At 49.4% G+C, this 18,279-nt stretch overlaps 1 protein-coding gene across 1 annotated transcript in view; it reads left to right on the top strand.

The window, feature by feature from the left end:
- POLR3E (RNA polymerase III subunit E) overlaps positions 1 to 18,279 on the top strand; it is a 101,027-nt gene that overhangs the window by 71,395 nt on the left and 11,353 nt on the right. Inside the window, 3 exon segments of the mRNA XM_040440308.1 lie at positions 4,217 to 4,293; positions 4,295 to 4,574; positions 4,577 to 4,692. Of these exon segments, the coding sequence (XP_040296242.1) occupies positions 4,217 to 4,293; positions 4,295 to 4,574; positions 4,577 to 4,692 (473 nt within the window).

Consider the following 18,279-nt stretch of genomic DNA (forward strand, 5'->3'; position numbering starts at 1 on the left):
ATAGTCAGCGGCCGTTTGACGCCCCTGCACTTCCTGAAGCTCCATTGTTCCACTGAAGGAAAAAGCACCCCAGACCATTATGGCGCCCCCCCCACTGTGGCGCGTAGAAAACATCTCAGGTGGGATCTGCTTCTCATGCCAGTAACGTTGGAAAACATCAGGACCATCAAGGTTAAATTTTATCTCATCAGAGAATAAAACTTTCTTCCACCTTTGAATGTCCCATGTTTGGTGCTCTCTTGCAAAGTCCAAACGAGCAGTTCTGTGGCGTTCAAGGAGACGAGGTCTTTGAAGACGTTTTTTGTTTTTGAAGCCCTTCAGTCTCAGATGCCGTCTGATGGTTCTGGGGCTGCAGTCAGCACCAGTAAGGGCCTTAATTTGGGTTGAGGATCGTCCAGTGTCTTGACGGACAGCCAATTGGATCCTCTGGCTCAGTGCTGATGAATTTTTTTGGGTCTTCCACCTAACTTTTTTGTTCTATAACCCTCAGGATCATTTAAGAAATTCCAAATGACTGTCTTACTGCGTCCCACCTCAGCAGCGATGGCGCGCTGTGAGAGACCCTGCTTATGCAGTTCAACCACCCGACCACGTTCAAAAAGGGAGTTTTTTTTTTTGCCTTTGCCATCACAACGTGTGACTACCTGACAGAAAATGACAATGAATCCACATCTTTGCACAGATTTGGCCTTTTTAAAGGCATGTGGTCCTAAAATTTGGATCAGCTAAAAAACAGCCTGTTTCAGTTTAATCGTTATTTTCAATTAATTGAATGCTCAAAAAATGTTTTGTCTTGCTCTTATTTCTTCTTGTTGCATGTTGAAGCTCTACTTGGAACCTTGTTAAGATCCAACAATGTAAAATATGATTTTTTTGCCATTTTTCAAGTGGTCTTAAACTTTTGATCAGGACTGTATAACCGACTTCTCATAGAGGGAAGGCTGTCAATCACTGATAGGACCTCCTCCTCATAGAGGGAAGGCTGTCAATCACTGATAGGACCTCCTCCTCATAGAGGGAAGGCTGTCAGTCACTGATAGGACCGCCTCCTCATAGAGGGAAGGCTGTCAGTCACTGATAGGACCACCTCCTCATAGAGGCTGTCAGTCACTGATAGGACCGCCTCCTCATAGAGGGAAGGCTGTCAGTCACTGATAGGACCGCCTCCTCATAGAGGGAAGGCTGTCAGTCACTGATAGGACCGCCTCCTCATAGAGGGAAGGCTGTCAGTCACTGATAGGACCGCCTCCTCAGAGAGGGAAGGCTGTCAGTCACTGATAGGACCTCCTCCTCAGAGAGGGGAAGGCTGTCAATCACTGATAGGACCTCCTCCTCATAGAGGGAAGGCTGTCAGTCACTGATAGGACCTCCTCCTCATAGAGGGAAGGCTGTCAGTCACTGATAGGACCTCCTCCTCATAGAGGGAAGGCTGTCAGTCACTGATACGACCACCTCCTCATAGAGGGAAGGCTGTCAGTCACTGATAGGACCTCCTCCTCATAGAGGGAAGGCTGTCAGTCACTGATAGGACCTCCTCCTCATAGAGGAAGGCTGTCAGTCACTGATAGGACCTCCTCCTCATAGAGGGAAGGCTGTCAGTCACTGAGAGGACCTCCTCCTCATAGAGGGAAGGCTGTCAGTCACTGATAGGACCGCCTCCTCAGAGAGGGAAGGCTGTCAGTCACTGATGGGACCTCCTCCTCATAGAGGGAAGGCTGTCAGTCACTGATAGGACCTCCTCCTCATAGAGGGAAGGCTGTCAGTCACTGATAGGACCTCCTCCTCATAGAGAGAAGGCTGTCAGTCACTGATAGGACCTCCTCCTCATAGAGGGAAGGCTGTCAGTCACTGATAGGACCTCCTCCTCATAGAGGGAAGGCTGTCAGTCACTAATAGGACCTCCTCCTTATAGAGGGAAGGCTGTCAATCACTGATAGGACCGCCTCCTCATAGAGGGAAGGCTGTCACTCACTGATAGGACCGCCTCCTCATAGAGGGAAGGCTGTCACTCACTGATAGGACCTCCTCCTCATAGAGAGAAGGCTGTCAGTCACTGATTGGGCCGCCTCCTCATAGAGAGAAGGCTGTCAGTCACTGATAGGGCCGCCTCCTTGACTTCAAAGCCCAGAATGAGCAGGAAATGAAATGAATAAAATACTGGTTCTACTGAATCTTTACCCACACAACTTTATACCAATCTGCTCAGCTCCTCTTGCTCTATAACATGCCGCCATTAGCTTACATTGCATTTTCATGGTGTCAGATTCCCATTAACAGAAAGGAAAAAAAGGGATTGGGAGTTTTTTTGCACGGTGACTTGTAACACACTAAGTACTAAATTAGGACTTGCTAATAAATTGTGTAGTTGTAAATTGTTCATTGTGTAGCCCTAGCCTTTGGTGAGAACTCAGTCTAGTGTTCATCTATGGCCTAAGCTACAAGCAAATCCTGTGTGGCTTTGATGACTGATGTTTTTTTTACATGACTTAAGCCAGCAAATTTACAGGTTTCTTCTACTGATCCCTGTCATATCCTTTTGTGCTGCAATTTATCTCCTTTCTATAGAATCATTTTCCTGTCCCAGCATTTTTTTGTCCTGTTATAAACCGGTTAAGAGGATATGCGCAGGCTTAATTGAGGATTTGCTTTTCAGTGTGTGATCTCACTTTATTAACTCATGTTTGGTGTGTCTATGATTTAGGAAGGATTCACATGTCCGGATTTACTGCCTCAAATTCACAGCATCGTAGGGATCTACAAGGCTGTGAGTTTGGGTCTTTAAACTCATTGTCGGGCCAGGACATACGTCTGAAAACTGGACATGTGAATCCAGCTAGAGGCTACGGTCACATCTGTGTCAGAAGCTTCCGTCACACATAGATAGCACGGCATGCTGCGCTGTCATTCCCATCAAAACAATGGCATTTTGCATTATAATTCAGTGGGTTGCGTTGGGTGTGATTGGAGGGACTGATCCGGTACAGTTTATAACCGAAACCACCATACAGATGTGACCAGACCTTATATGTATTGCGTTCACCATTACTTTTAAGCTGCACCTTTTGAACAACCGCTATTCTTCCCGACCCCGCTACACCATGGGGAGAGAAGAATAAGCTGCTAGACCCCTCTGGCTTATCTCCAATGAGAGCAAAGGATTGGACCTGTTGAAATTCGATGTGCCCAGACAGTTTATCTTTCCTCCAACATTTACTGTCAAGGTAGAGTTGTGAAACCCGCTCATAGACTATAGATGGTCAGACCATGCCTTCCATACCCCCTTTTTTTGTATGTATGTTAGAATTATGGTTTCAATTTTGGATATATATTTTTGAATTAAAACAAAACCAAAAAATACACTTCTAAGGCCTCTTTCACACTTGCGTTGTCCGGATCCGGCGTGTGTACTCCACTTGCCGGAATTACACGCCAGATCCGGAAAAACGCAAGTGTACTGAAAGCATTTGAAGACGGAGCCGTCTTCAAAATGCTTTCAGTGTTACTATGGCAGCCAGGACGCTATTAAAGTCCTGGTTGCCATAGTAGGAGCGGGGGAGCGGTATACTTACAGTCCGCGCGGCTCCCGGGGCGCTCCAGAATGACGTCAGAGCGCCCCATGCGCATGGATGACGTGATCCATGCGATCACGTGATACATGCGCTTGGGGCGCCCTGACGTCACTCTGGAGCGCCCCGGGAGCCGCACGGACGGTAAGTATGCTGCTCCCCCGCTCCCCGCTACACTTTACCATGGCTGCCAGGACTTTAGCGTCCCGGCAGCCATGGTAACCATTCAGAAAAAAGCTAAACGTCGGGTCCGGCAATGCGCCGAAACGACGTTTAGCTTAAGGCCGGATCAATGCCTTTCACTGGGCAATTAATTCCGGATCCGGCCTTGCGGCAAGTGTTCAGGATTTTTGGCCGGAGCAAAAAGCGCAGCATGCTGCAGTATTTTCTCCGGCCAAAAACGTTCCGTTCCGGAACTGAGGACATCATGATGCATCCTGAACGGATTCCTCTCTATTCAGAATGCATTGGGATAATCCTGATCAGGATTCTTCCGGCATAGAGCCCCGACGACGGAACTCTATGCCGGAAGAAAAGAACGCAGGTGTGAATAAGCCCTTAGCCGCCACTTTTTCTTTAAGAGTACTCTGCATTCTTTCTTGTAGAGCAATCCCTTGATTTTGCTCTTACATTTGCTTTGTGTTTATCAGCTTCATCCGTTGTGATGACCGGGGACCAAGTGTTAACCATAGCCAGATCCAAAGCCAAGGAGAACCAGGCACGGTTGGGACAGGGACTTGCAAAGGAAGAAAGAACAGACCAGGCTGGCCTCCAGCGTGACTGTTGTGGCGGACGTCCACATCAAAGAGGAGCCTATGAGCAACGATGAAAGCATGGACACCTCTACTTACGAAAGCTTCAATAATGGGGTGGTCAACGGTGTACACGAGCGAGGGAACTCCGAAGAGTCCATGAACGGGGATGAAGATCCTGTTGCAAAAGAACTATTGGAGTTTGTGGAGTCGACATTTAGGAGACAGTATGTGTTGACCATGAACGAACTTAAACGATATTTAATCTTCATTTAGCCAGTCTTCCTCCAGGACATATCCTATTCAGTGGCATCTCCGACAAAATGCTGCAGGAAACGGTTTTAAGCTCTGGCTGTAAGCAGCTCATGGTGCCTGTAAGTATGCAGGTCCCCGGCGGCCAAACCTTCTTCTAGATTTCTCTGTTTTGATGTACGTTCTTTTGGTTAGCTTCAGTAATATTCAACTTGCCGTAAACGTAGTAGGGGAGATTTATCAAACTGGTATAAAGTAGAACTGGCCTTAGTTGCCCATAGCAAACCAATTAGATTCCACCTTTCATTTCCAAAGGAGCTCTGAAAAATGAAAGGTGGAATCTGATTGGCTGCTGTCAGTTTTGAAAATCACCCCAGTGGCTGTAAACAGGAGACATTTTATATGCAGGACTTAATATCTGTCACGCCGTGCACCCACCTATTGTAGAAGTGACAAGCATGGTGCCATAAAATAGTAAAAAAAAAAAAAAAAACGCACAAGCGAGGAATGCACCACAATTTACAGCTCTTTGATGCCAGAAAACGCTCGTTGGTGGCAAACGAGGCTAAGTTTCCACCAATGTCTTTGTTGAGATGTTGTTGACTGAATAATTAAGGTGGCTGTACAAATTAGATGTGAATGTTATGGTCCCTTTTAGAGAAGAGCGAATTTCATATTTTGAAATTCGTTTGCGCTTCGTTTGGTGGTAAAAGCAGAATTGCGTTATGGATTCCAGTTCCACGGACCATAACGCAATTCTTTGACGGAATGTATAACTGAATGCCTTTAGAGGCATATCTTTATTCATTCCATCACAATAGAAGTCTATGGCCTGCATAACGGATCCTCTCCGTTCCATTATGCAGGGGAGTCCTCTCTGGACGGAATCCGTTATGCAGGCCATAGACTTCTATTATGACGGAATGAATAACGGAATGCCTTTAGAGGACATTCTGTCATAGAATTGCGCCATGGTCCATGGTAACGGAATCCATAACCACAATTCTGCTTTTACCACCAAACGAAAGCGCAAACAAATTTCATAACATGAAATTCGCTCATCCGTAGTCCCTTTACACGGGACAACGATCTTGCAGATTGTCAGGAAGGAAGCGTTCCTTCCTGACAATCTGCTGATCGCTAGCGGAGGAGACCGGTTAATTTACATGCAGGGATCTCTTGCCATCTCTCTTCCCCATACTGTATCGCTTTTTCCCGGCAACAGATAGTGATTACACAGCACCATCTGCCACAGGGAAACGATGATATTGAGCTGCACAAAAGATAGGTAATCGGCAGTGCATTTACTCCGCCAGATCATTGCTAACGAGCGCTATTAGTAACATTGGTTAGCGTTGGATGATCTGTTTAATTGTTGGCCCGTGTAAACAAGCCCTTTAACCAGGGCTCCAGATGGCGACCCAAAATGGATTAGAATTTACAAATGGCGACAAGACTTTTTAGTCTTGTCGCCATTTGCAAACTAGACCCGCGCCGCAGCTCTGAATACAGCGGCGGGGCACAGGAGCTCATAGTTCTCTGCCCCGCCACCGATGTTCTTCTCAGCAGCGCAGTGGAGGAGTCTTTCCCTCCCCCTGTGCTGCCGCCGCCAATAAGAAGAGAGACAGGAGGAGGAGCGGAGGGCTGTGGTCACTGCGCCACCAATGAAGATAACGACTTGTTATACAAATACAGGAGGCGGGTGCGGAATCAATAGCGGCCCACGACCTCTATGACAGGGAGCTGCGATCAGCGGTAGTTAACCCTTCAGGTGCGGGTACCTGAGGGGTTAACTGCAGCGGATCGCAGCTCGCTGTCATAGAGGTCGGGTGCCGGCTATTTGATTCCGGCACCCGCCTCCTGTATTTGTATTAACAGCTCAGTTATCTTCATGGTGGCGCAGTGCGCCCCCTTCCCCAGTATAATAAAACTTGGTGGCGCAGTGCGCCCCCCACCCCAGTATAATAACAGCATTGCCAAGAGGGTTAAAAAATAAATTAACTCACCTCCTCTAAACTGATCGCGCAGTTGCCGGTCTCTGTTCTTTCTTCAGGACCTGTGGTGACATCACTGAGCTCATATCATGGTCCATTACTATGGTGATGGTTCATGTGATGTACCATGTGATGTCACCAGAGGTCCTTTGACAGGTCCTGAAGAAAGAACAGGAGGACCGGCAGCTACGCGATCAATTGGAGGAGGTGAGTTAATAATTATTATTTTTTTTTAACCCTCAATTGACCTTCTACTATGCATTCTGTATTAAAGAATTCTATTATTTTTCCTTATAACCAGGTTATAAGGGAAAATAATACAGTGAATAGACTTTCATCCACATGATGCGTGAAAATCACCACTCATGTGCACAACCCCATAGAAAAGAATGGGTCCAGATTCAGTGCGGGTGCAATGCGTTCACCTCACGCATTGCACCCGCGCAGAAATCTCGCCCATGTGAAAGGGGCCTAAGGGTGAATAGGACAAGGGTTCCAGCCCCTAAGGGGGCTAATAGTAAAAAAAAACAAAAAAAAAACACTAAGGCTACTTTCACACTTGCGGCAGTGTGATCCGGCAAGCAGTTCCGTCGTCTGAACTGCCTGCCGGATCCGCCGATCTGGATGTGACTGAAAGCATTTGTGATGCGGATCCATCTCACAAATGCATTGCAAGGACGGATCCGTCTCTCCGCTTCTCATGCGGACAGACGGATCCGTCTTGTATCTTTTTACACATTTTTACCAGTCTGCGCATGCGCAGAGCGGAAGGAGGGATCCGGGATTCCGGTATTTTGAACTAATACATTCCTATGGGGAAAAATGCCGGATCCGGCATTCAGGCAAGTCTTCAGGTTTTTTTTCGCCGGAGATAAAACCGTAGCATGCTACGGTTTTATCTTTTTCCTGATCAGTCAAAATGACTGAACTGAAGACATCCTGATGCATCCTGAACGGATTACTCTCCATTCAGAATGCATGGAGATATGCCTGATCAGTTCTTTTCCGGTAAAGTGCCCCTGTGATGGAACTCTATGCCGGAAATGAAAAATGCTAGTGTGAAAGTACCCCAAAATATTAAGTTTAAATCCCCCCTTTCCCAATTTTACATATAAAATATATAAACAATAAATAAATAAACATATTACATAGCGCTGCGTCCGAAAAGTCCAAACTATTAAATTATTAAAAAATATCTCCTATGCGGTGAGCGCCGTAACAGACATAAATAAAAACTAGGGCTGCACGATATGGGAATTTTGTGCGATTGCGATTAGGGCCCTAAAAATTGCGATAACGATATGCGATGCGATTTTTAAGGGAATTGATGCTAGAGGTCTATTTGCTTGGATTTTCCATATGAGCCGCTGGACACGGCTGGGTATGACATAGTTATAGGGGATCTGTGGATGGCACTGTTATGGGGGATCTGTGGATGATGCACTGTTATGGGGGATCTGTGGATGATGCACTGTTATGGGGGATCTGTGGATGACGCTGTGTTGTGGGGGATCTGTGGATGACGCTGTGTTGTGGGGGATCTGTGGAGGACGCTGTTATGTGGGGGATCTGTGGAGGACACTGTTATGTGGGGGATATGTGGATGACGCTGTGTTGTGGGGGATCTGTGGAGGACGCTGTGTTGTGGGGGATCTGTGGAGGACGCTGTTATGTGGGGGATCTGTGGATGACGCTGTGTTGTGGGGGATCTGTGGAGGACGCTGTTATGTGGGGGATCTGTGGAGGACGCTGTTATGGGGGGATCTGTGGAGGACGCTGTTATGTGGGGGATCTGTGGAGGACGCTGTTATGTGGGGGATCTGTGGAGGACGCTGTTATGTGGGGGATCTGTGGAGGACGCTGTTATGTGGGGGATCTGTGGAGGACCACTGTTATGTGGGGGATCTGTGGAGGACAATGTTATGTGGGGGATCTGTGGATGACGCTGTGTTGTGGGGGATCTGTGGAGGACGCTGTGTTGTGGGGGATCTGTGGAGGACGCTGTTATGTGGGGGATCTGTGGAGGACGCTGTTATGTGGGGGATCTGTGGAGGACGCTGTATTGGGGGGGATCTGTGGAGGACGCTGTTAATGTGGGGGATCTGTGGAGGACACTGTTATGTGGGGGATCTGTGGAGGGACGCTTGTGTTGTGGGGGATCTGTCGGAGGACGCTGTTATGTGGGGGATCTGTGGAGGACGTGTGTTGTGGGGGATCTGTGGAGGACGCTGTTATGTGGGGGATCTGTGGAGGACGCTGTTATGTGGGGGATCTGTGGAGGACGCTGTTATGTGGGGGATCTGTGGAGGACGCTGTTATGTGGGGGATCTGTGGAGGACGCTGTTATGTGGGGGATCTGTGGAGGACGCTGTTATGTGGGGGATCTGTGGAGGACGCTGTTATGTGGGGGATCTGTGGAGGACGCTGTTATGTGGGGGATCTGTGGAGGACGCTGGTTGTGGGGGATCTGTGGAGGACGCTGTTATGTGGGGGATCTGTGGAGGACGCTGTTATGTGGGGGATCTGTGGAGGACGCTGTTATGTGGGGGATCTGTGGAGGACGTGTTATGTGGGGGATCTGCTGGAGGACGCTGTTATGTGGGGATCTGTGGAGGACGCTGTTATGTGGGGGATCTGTGGAGGACGCCTGTTATGTGGGGGATCTGTGGAGGACGCTGTGGTTGGGGGGATCTTGTGGAGGACGCTGTGTTGTGGGGGATCTGTGGAGGACGCTGTTATGTGGGGGATCTGTGGTGGACGCTGTTATGTGGGGATCTGTGGAGGACGTGTTATGTGGGGGATCTGTGGAGGACGCTGTTATGGGGGGATTGTGGAGACGTGTTATGGGGTGGATCTGTGGAGGACGCTGTTATGGGGTGGATCTGTGGAGGACGCTGTTTTGGGGTGGATCTGTGGAGGACGCTGTTATGGGGGGGATCTGTGGAGGACGCTGTTATGGGGGGATCTGTGGAGGACGCTGTTATGGGGGGATCTGTGGAGGACGCTGTTATGGGGGATCTGTGGAGAGACGCTGTTATGGGGGATCTGTGGAGGTCGATGTTTATGGGGGATGTGTGCTATGACACATAGGGCCATGAGGGGGGGCAGCATAAGACATATAGCATCTTATGCTGGTCCCCCTCATGGCCCTAGGCCCCTATGTGTCCCCTCATGTGTCCCCTCATGTGTCCTAAACTGCGCACATAACTGGCTTTGTGTGTAAAGTATTTTACTACTTTACAGCCTCTGTATTCACTGTCACTATGAATGCACTACAGCGAGCAGCAGCGAGCTGACCGGCCGGCGCGTGACTGACGTCACTTAGTAACGCTCCTCCCACTTCAGGAAGCAGAAGCGTGACTAAGTGACGTCAGTCACGCGCCGGCCGGCCCGCTCGTTGCCGCTCGCTGCAGTGCATTCATAGTGAAAGTGAATACAGAGGCCGGACCTGTTATCAATAGGAGAGAGCTTGTTTCAGACACTAGTAAAATACTTTACACACAAAGCCAGTTATGTGCGCGGGGCCCCTTCATATATAATCGTGGCATTTTCGGGTCGGCCAAATCGCCATATCGCATTTGCCAATTATCGCGATTCGATTATTTTTTCGATTTTATCGTGCAGCCCTAATAAAAACCATGCGATTTGCAATTTCTTAGTCACCTTGTCCCGCCCCCCCAAAAAAAATAGGATAGGACTGTTCTATTATGGGCCGAACGTTTCATAAAATGCGAAATGCACGCGGGGTTTTTTGGTGGTGTTTTTTTTTTTTTTTTTTTTGCGTGGTATTGAGTATCGCAATACTTTTTTACGGTGACGAAACCGAATCAAAATTTTGGTTATTGAAACAACCCTACGCCGATCTGATCGGCTAGCGATGTAACGATACAAAAAATTTTGATTCGGTTTCGATTTGGCGACTAAAAATTTAATTTGGCTCCTAAATTTTTCAGTTCAGGAGCCAATGGCTACTAGGTATTTTTTTAGTCTGGAGGCACTGCCTTTAACCAAACCTGAAACCGATCCTTTTGTTCATGGGGAGATAAGTTGCTATCACAGGGTCTGTCTGCAGCTTATTCCCCTCTCCCCATTCAGAACACATGCACACTCAGCGAGCGTCCATGTGCATTGGGGTTTGGAGGAATAGATGTCAATCGAACAAGTGTTTAGTGGACAGGGGACTAAGGTGTACAGCCACCTTTTTGTCCTGCGGTTCTACTGTAAATTTTGTGATGGAAAACCCCTTTAAAGTGATACCTACATGCCCTAGGTAAAGCCGATTCACTGCGCAGATCCTTATGCACACGACCGTATGTGTTTTGCAGTCGCAAACCGCAGATCTGCAAAAGATACCGGCCGTGTTCATGTCGCCATTTTTTATTTTTTTTTTTAGCTTCTGTTGAATGTCCTATTCTTGTATGCAAAATGGACAAGAATTGGACATGTTCTTTCTTTTTTTTGTGGGCTGGCATATTATTTTGCTGCTCTGAAATGAATAAGGTCTGCATCCAGTCTGTAAAAAAAAAATATATATATATGCGGATCGGATGTGGATAAACTATATGGGTCGTGTATGACACTGGATTCATTTTGTCCAGGAATACTCTTCTCCCAGTTCTGACCAGTCAGAGAGACCCACTGCATGCTGGGTGGACACATTCATGGGTGGCTGCGTTGGCACTCTGCCAACAGCGTGCAGTTGCATATTCCATGATGTCAGATTCGGTGGGAGACTATACTTCGACATCCCTTTCTAAAACGTCTTGTTTCATGCACCCCGCCCCTCACATCCTGCACTTAGGTATAACACCGTTATTAGTCATACATGGTGCGAATTTCAAATGGGCGGTGTAGATAAATAAGCAGATTGCATTATTTCCAGTGTCTAAATCACTGCACTGCACAAGATGGACACATAATCATGCAGGAGACACAGAGAACACGTCAGTTGATTTAGATTTGCCCAAACTACTGTCAAACACTGTCAGGGGGTCTATTGATATGGGAAGGGCCGCCCAACCATCTACTGAGTATGGCCATGTTGCCGAATTCCCCTCTTTCAGCAGATTCAAGGAAGGGTGTGCATGTTGGAATTTCTCGTGCATGGCATTGGGGGACACAGACCATGGGTATATGTCCAACTACACTAGGAGGGCACTAGACACAAAAGTGTTGGCTCCTCCCGTTGGGCTATACCCTCTCCACAGGCACAAGGCTATTCAGTTTTTGTCTAGAGTCCGTAGGAGGCAGACCTGTCTGCTTTTTTGCAGGTCCTGCTGTTTATTTTTTATTTTATTTTTTATTCTTTTTTTCTCTCTTCTGCAGGTCTCGGTGATCTCCACCGTTATACCTGCTGCAGGCTGGGGCTCCATCGTGTTCCACTTTAGTTGCCCCCCCTGCGGGCGCGTACTTCTGTACCATCGCCGGTCACCCAGTCCCCACAGACTGCATCCGCAGTGGCTTGCCGGCATTCCCACGGCCCCGTGTTGAGTCTGCCGAAGGGGTGACCCTGCGGCGCCCGAAGACATCAGATGGTGAGTATAGTGAGTATATTCCCCTGTCCCTGCCCCAGGGTTAGGTTCCCTCCTGTGGCCAGGGGGGTGGGATCCACCTTAGCTGGGGGTCCTGAGAAGCTTCCATCTTCCTCCACCTTTCTCTTCCCCCTTGGTTGGTTTTTTCTCTCCTCCCTGGCCACACAGTCCAGGCGTCGCTTCTTCTGGGCCTTCCCCGCTACTTTAGTCCCCGGTTTTTGCAGGGACTAGGCCTCATCTTCCATGGCCCGTTCCCGGCTCCCAGGTGCTCTGTTTGCCCTGTTCCGCCCACCCCCAGGCGTCGCCCCCCCCCACCCTCCTCACCTAGTTTTGTGGGTCCGGAGGCCCCTCGGTCGGCCGCGATTCGTCCCGCCCCCCTCGCTCCATTCCCGGCCGCCTCATAAATCGAGGCCCCGGCTTTTGGGCCTGCTAGGCCGCGATCTTCCCGGCCCCTCCTCCTTGCTTCCCGGGCTTTTCAGACCCCGCCCGGCCCTCGGGAGGGGCTATCTCTCTCCTCCCTTTACTGGATCTAACGTGGGTTATCTATCCAGTGGATAGATCCTCAGTTTAAAAGAACTGCAGACCCCCTTTAGGTCATTGTCCTATGTACTGTGTGAAGGCAGCTAATGCTGTACATAGGGATCACTCAAGTCGTTCCCCCCCCCCACCCCTCCTCAATTGCTTCATTTCTCCTGCAGCCTCTATAGCTGCTGCAGCACCTCTTTGGGGAACATGGCATCCGGGTCCAGATATGACAGCCTCTGCTGGCTGCTCTATGAGGGTCTCCTCTCCCAGCCTCTCCTCGGATCGCCACGTCTTTTCACGTGCGTCCGCTGTCTACGAAGGCTGCCATGCGGTCGGCCTGTCCCTGCTTGTGTGAAGTACCTCTTTCCAGACCCCATTGTGTCCCCTGACCAAATCCTTTTGGGTAGGTCCCTTCTGAATGGTCTCCCTCTTTCTCATAGCCATGGGAACCTTGTCCGACTCTCCCAATCCCTGGCGGAGTCGCTGGACCGCTACCTATCCAATTGCGGCCACCTATGCCCTCCCAGGGTCCTCCCTGCAGATGAGGCATGCTCAGATACCGGGTCCGGCAAGGGGTAGCTCACAGTACAACCTCGGGTGGTCTCAACAGGATTCCACCCCTCCTCGGCATCCTCGGGTCCTCCCCAGGACAGGCCTGAGGCTGGTGACGAATCCTTTCCCGTCACCCCATCCGTTGCCTCGGGGGACACCTCTGCACCGATTCCCTCGGAACAGAGCATCAGGCGGTCTTCCTCCATACAGAAGCCTCTGGGAGGTCAAGACTAACGTGCACAGAGGAACCTCTCCTACCCAGGGTTGGTATCCCCTCTAGTGGATTTTCGGATGGCGCTCCCCTGACTGCACAGGTATTCAACCGCACAGGTAAGGCAGCCGTCCCCGTGTTTAGCATAATGAGTCACCTACTTGGTGTCTCTGGTACGTACGCCTTCTCCTTAACAGGGGGGTACCTGCACCACTGCCATAGGCTGTACCTGACAAGCCTTCCTGGTTCCCCTATACCAGGGGCTATGCTCTACACATTTGAGAGTGTTTCCACCGGGTCCCCATCCTGGTGCTGGTGTTCGCCACTCTACCTCATAACGGGGGTCCCTGTTCTTGGCAAGCGCCTCCTGTTGGTTGGTAAGGAAAAGCAATTATATATGTCTGTTTCCATCCGCCTTGCTCCTTTTCATAGGTAGAGTACCTACACCTACTCCAGATGCTGAAGCCATTACTCCTGGCTGGCTCTATGGTGTTCCATGCGGCACTATTTCTCCCTTCCGGGCGAGATACACAGGCCGCCTTCAATTGCCTTGGCAATTGCACCTGTCTGTTCCCAGCCACTGTGCTCCTTTCTTAGGTAGAGTACCTACACCATCTCCTGATGCTGTAGCCGATACATCTGGCTGGCGCTATGGTGTTCCATGCGGCACTATTTCTCCCTTCTGGGCGGGATATACAGGCCTCCTTCAATTGCCGTTGCAATTGCTCCTGTCTGTCCCCAGACTTTTTTGCTCCCTTTCTTAGGTAGAGTACCTACACCATCTCCGATGCTGTAGCCAATACCCCTGGCGGGCTCTATTGTGTTCTATGCGGCAACATTTCTCCCTACGGGCGAGATATAGAGGCCACTTTCAATTGCCGTAGAATTGCCTCTGTCTGGTTCTAGTCGGCACCAAGCTGCCACCTTGGTCCCTTCATAGGTAGAGTACCTACACCATCTCCTGATGCTGTAGCTGTTGCTCCTGTGTGGCTTTATGGTGTACCATGTGGCATTTTCTCTCCCTTACCGGACGAGATATTGAGGCCTCCTCCAATTGCCGTGGTCATTGCACCTACCTCATCATAGTGTGCACCAAACGGCCATCTTACTCCCTTCATAGGTAGAGTTCCTGCACCGTCTCTGATGCTGCAGCCGTTACACCTGTCTGGCTCTATGGTGTACTATGCGGCCCTGTTTCCCTTTTTTTCAGGCGAAATAGAGGGCCTCCTTCAGGCCATTGCACCTACCTGATTGTAGTGTGCACCTGTCTTGTTCTTTGTGGTACCGTGCGGCCCTATTTTCCCCTTCCCGGGCGGAATATAGGTACCATTGCTAACGCGGTAGCCGTTGCACCTCTCTGGTTCTAGGGTGCACCATGTGGCCACATTGCTCCGATCTTAAAGGTAGTACCTCTACCATCTCCAGATGCTGTACCCATTACACCTTTCTGGTCGTTTTCTGCACTACGCAGCCATATTTCTACTTTACAGGTTGAGTACCTGTACCCTCCAAATGCAGTAGCATTCCCAGATTCTGTGGCTATGTTTCCACTCTCCTTAGACATGCAGTCACTTTCCCTATATTTTAAGCGTGTGGTTGTATTACTCAAGGTGCTGGGCCCTATGGTGCAATCTGTGGCCCATACAGTTTCTGTATTACAGGGTGCTTTCTGCCCCCAGGTTCTAATCTGTGCTGCGGATGTTGGTTTCACCCTTTTGGTTCTTCCATACATCTCCACTCCGTTTCTGTCGTACTCAATGGTCTCCTTGTACTTCTCAGGGCACTGTCTACAACAGGCCATCCTGGTTCTGCATGTGCATGGTTACCATATCTGGCAGGGGTGGGCCAGCCCAACCCCCACCTTGTCGGTCTAGTGCTACTTATTGTAGCTCCAGTATATGGCTGATCTGTTCTGATCTGGCGGGTGGTCCACATTCAACCATGCTCCCTACACCATGGCCAGGTGGTTGTTGGCCTTTGTGCTAGGGTTGCTCTTGCCATCTCTATAAGGTACTACGGTTTGCTGCGCTTCGCGTTACCCCATGTTATAGAGGAGACTCGCGTTGTTTCCTATTACAGAGTGGCCCATTCCTGGTGGAGTACAGGGATCTCCACTGGATCTTCTACCTTGTTGGGGCACGTAGCTGGTGTGCATCGGCCGCTGCAGCAGTTTTCGGTCATCGCTGGATGTCCTCCGCCACACGGAATCATTCTGGGGTCATCAGCATTTTTCATCGCTGGACGTCCTCCCTGACGGGTCAGGGACAGGACCACTGAGCGCCACACACCTGCCTGGTAGGTAATTTTTCAGCTGGTTGCTCTGGCATCGGACAGGGTCCCGTAGTTCCTTCTGGGTCCAGGTGTTCTCTGTATTCCCTTATATTCTCTGCTTAGTTGTACTACATGACAGAGGGGCAGTCCCCTTGGACCTTGCCGTCGTTTGCACCTGTCAGGTACTTTCTCCCCCCTGGGAGTTTTCAGTACGCCGGTCGCGGCTGGTTTCTACATTTCTGTGTAGTCTCACCCGGCTTTTTCATGGCGACTTCTGCATTCCTTATGCATATGGATGTCTGTCAATTTAGTGGTACATCCCGAGCTGCTGTACTTGTCCTCTCTGGGACAATGTATACAGTTTGCTAGTCACTGTTCTTGGAACGGGTAGTTGTCCATGGCCAATGTCCCTTCCCCTATGGTAGTTTCACCTCTCCTTTCCTGGATATTCTGGCTTGCGTTGTCTTCTGGTGGTTCAGCTCCTGGTTCCTTGTGAGCCCACCCCGGGTACTCCTTCTGGAGTCCCTGGTCCCCGTTTATTTGACCACTCAGGTTCTGCATGGCAATCGTTTTTTTGGGGGGATCGGGGCCTGGGTTGATTGTTCCCTTTTTGGGTTCCAATAGCCTTGTGGTCTTCTTGGGATTCGTGTCTCTTTTCCCATCCTCCCACGTCAAGTACCTGGTATTGAGTGGTTTAGCACAACGGTTTGCAATTCCGCCGTATGGTCTCCTTCGGGAGGGACCTCCTCCTGTTGTAGAACCTTTCCTCCTTCGGCGGTTGGAGTACTCTCCTTCTACTTCCATGTCTTTCAGTCCAGTGTGTCCTGCTGAGATTTCCTGGGCCTGTATCTGGTTCCTTTTTTCCCCTGATGCTTCACATGCCCAGAGTTTCCTCTGGTCTTACGCTTCACAGTGATATCTTGTTTTCCGAGGCTCGGGCCTCATCTCCTGTTTTTGGGACGCAGGTCTTACTCTTTTTTCCTGGCTTTTACCTACAACCCCCTCCTTCTCCAAGGGTTGGCGGTTTCCTCTAGCAGCCTTGGGTTTTCGCCTTTTAAATAGGGCGCATAACTTCATTATCTGCCTTGTGGTGAGGGGAGACCTGCTCCCTTCACAGTGAGCCTTGCTACGGCTTCACTCACTCGTTTGGCTTCCAGTACTTCCTTGTTTCCTTTCTCCCCTGGCCTGTCAGGGGTTGACCACAGGTTTTTTCGCTCTTTGGGTCTGAGACAATTTAGAGCGTTAGGTAGTCCCAACACGCGGTGCTGTCCTAATTTTTTCTCCAGCCCTTGGCTGAGCTCGGTGTTCCCTTTTGCCGCCTTCTTGCATTTGGGATTTTCTTCCAGGCATTTTTCCTGGGCTGCTGACAGTCTTCTCTGATTCTTCCTTGAGGCTTCTTCCTTGTTATGGAACCTCTTGCCCATTCCGTGTTTTCTACTGTTGGGTCACATGGTTCTCCTGCACCTGTATACCCAACCGGTGGCATGGCTGTTCTTTTCCCACCCTCGGGGACTGCTTTGGGACGTCCCATGGTGCTGTGTCCCCCAATGCCATGCACGAGAAAATTGGATTTTTTGTACTCACCGTAAAATCCTTTTCTCGTAGTAGGCATTGGGGGACACAGATCCCACCCTATGTTTTTACTTCCGATTTTCCGGGCTGGTCTCTTGATCTTTCCCGGTACGGGAGTTGTTGGTTCCTTGCTTTTTTTCTCTCTCCTACTGCTTTTTGTACAAACTGAATAGCCTTGTGCCTGTGGAGAGGGTATAGCCCAACGGGGAGGAGCCAACACTTTTTGTGTCTAGTGCCTCCTAGTGGTAGTTGGACATATACCCATGGTGCTGTGTCCCCCAATGCCTACTACGAGAAAAGGATTTTACGGTGAGTACAAAAAATCCAATTTTTCAGCTGCCCAGTCCTTTTGTTCTCAGGGCAGATATGCTGGTTCCACAATCTATTCCCCTCCCTCTGGCCCCTTTCAGATGAGCGAGTTTCATGCATCGGACTCGCAACGTGAGTATGCTGCAGCTCCTGTCCTGACCTCCCAGCACTCACTGGATCGCGTAGCATGATGTTAATTTATGATGCTGTAACCCTTACACTTCTGGAGTGTATTGGATAATACTGACCGCATTATGTCAGTGTTATCCAATGCATTCCAGACCTCTAAGGGTTGCATAGCATCATATCAATATAATGATATGCTTCCCCGTCAGTATGGGAGCTGCAACATACTCGCGCTGCTAGTCCGATGTGTGGAACTCGCTCGTCTGAAAGGGGCCTCTCGATGAGAACGCCGAGCTGAGCATGCATGTGTCCGGGGGGTGGATTGGAGAGAATAACTGGTGGCCGAACAAACGTATGACCATCTTAAATGTGTATTCACATCACGGAAATACACGTTGGAATAGTGTGATATACAGTGGGGGAAATAATTATTTGACCCCTCACTGATTTTGTAAGTTTGTCCAATGACAAAGAAATGAAAAGTCTCAGAACAGTATCATTTCAATGGTAGGTTTATTGTAACAGTGGCAGATAGCACATCAAAAGGAAAATCGAAAAAATAACTTTAAATAAAAGATAGCAACTGATTTGCATTTCATTGAGTGAAATAAGTATTTG

The sequence above is a fragment of the Bufo bufo genome, chromosome 7, assembly GCF_905171765.1.
Source record: "Bufo bufo chromosome 7, aBufBuf1.1, whole genome shotgun sequence".
In the NCBI taxonomy this organism is placed as follows: Eukaryota; Metazoa; Chordata; class Amphibia; order Anura; family Bufonidae; genus Bufo; species Bufo bufo.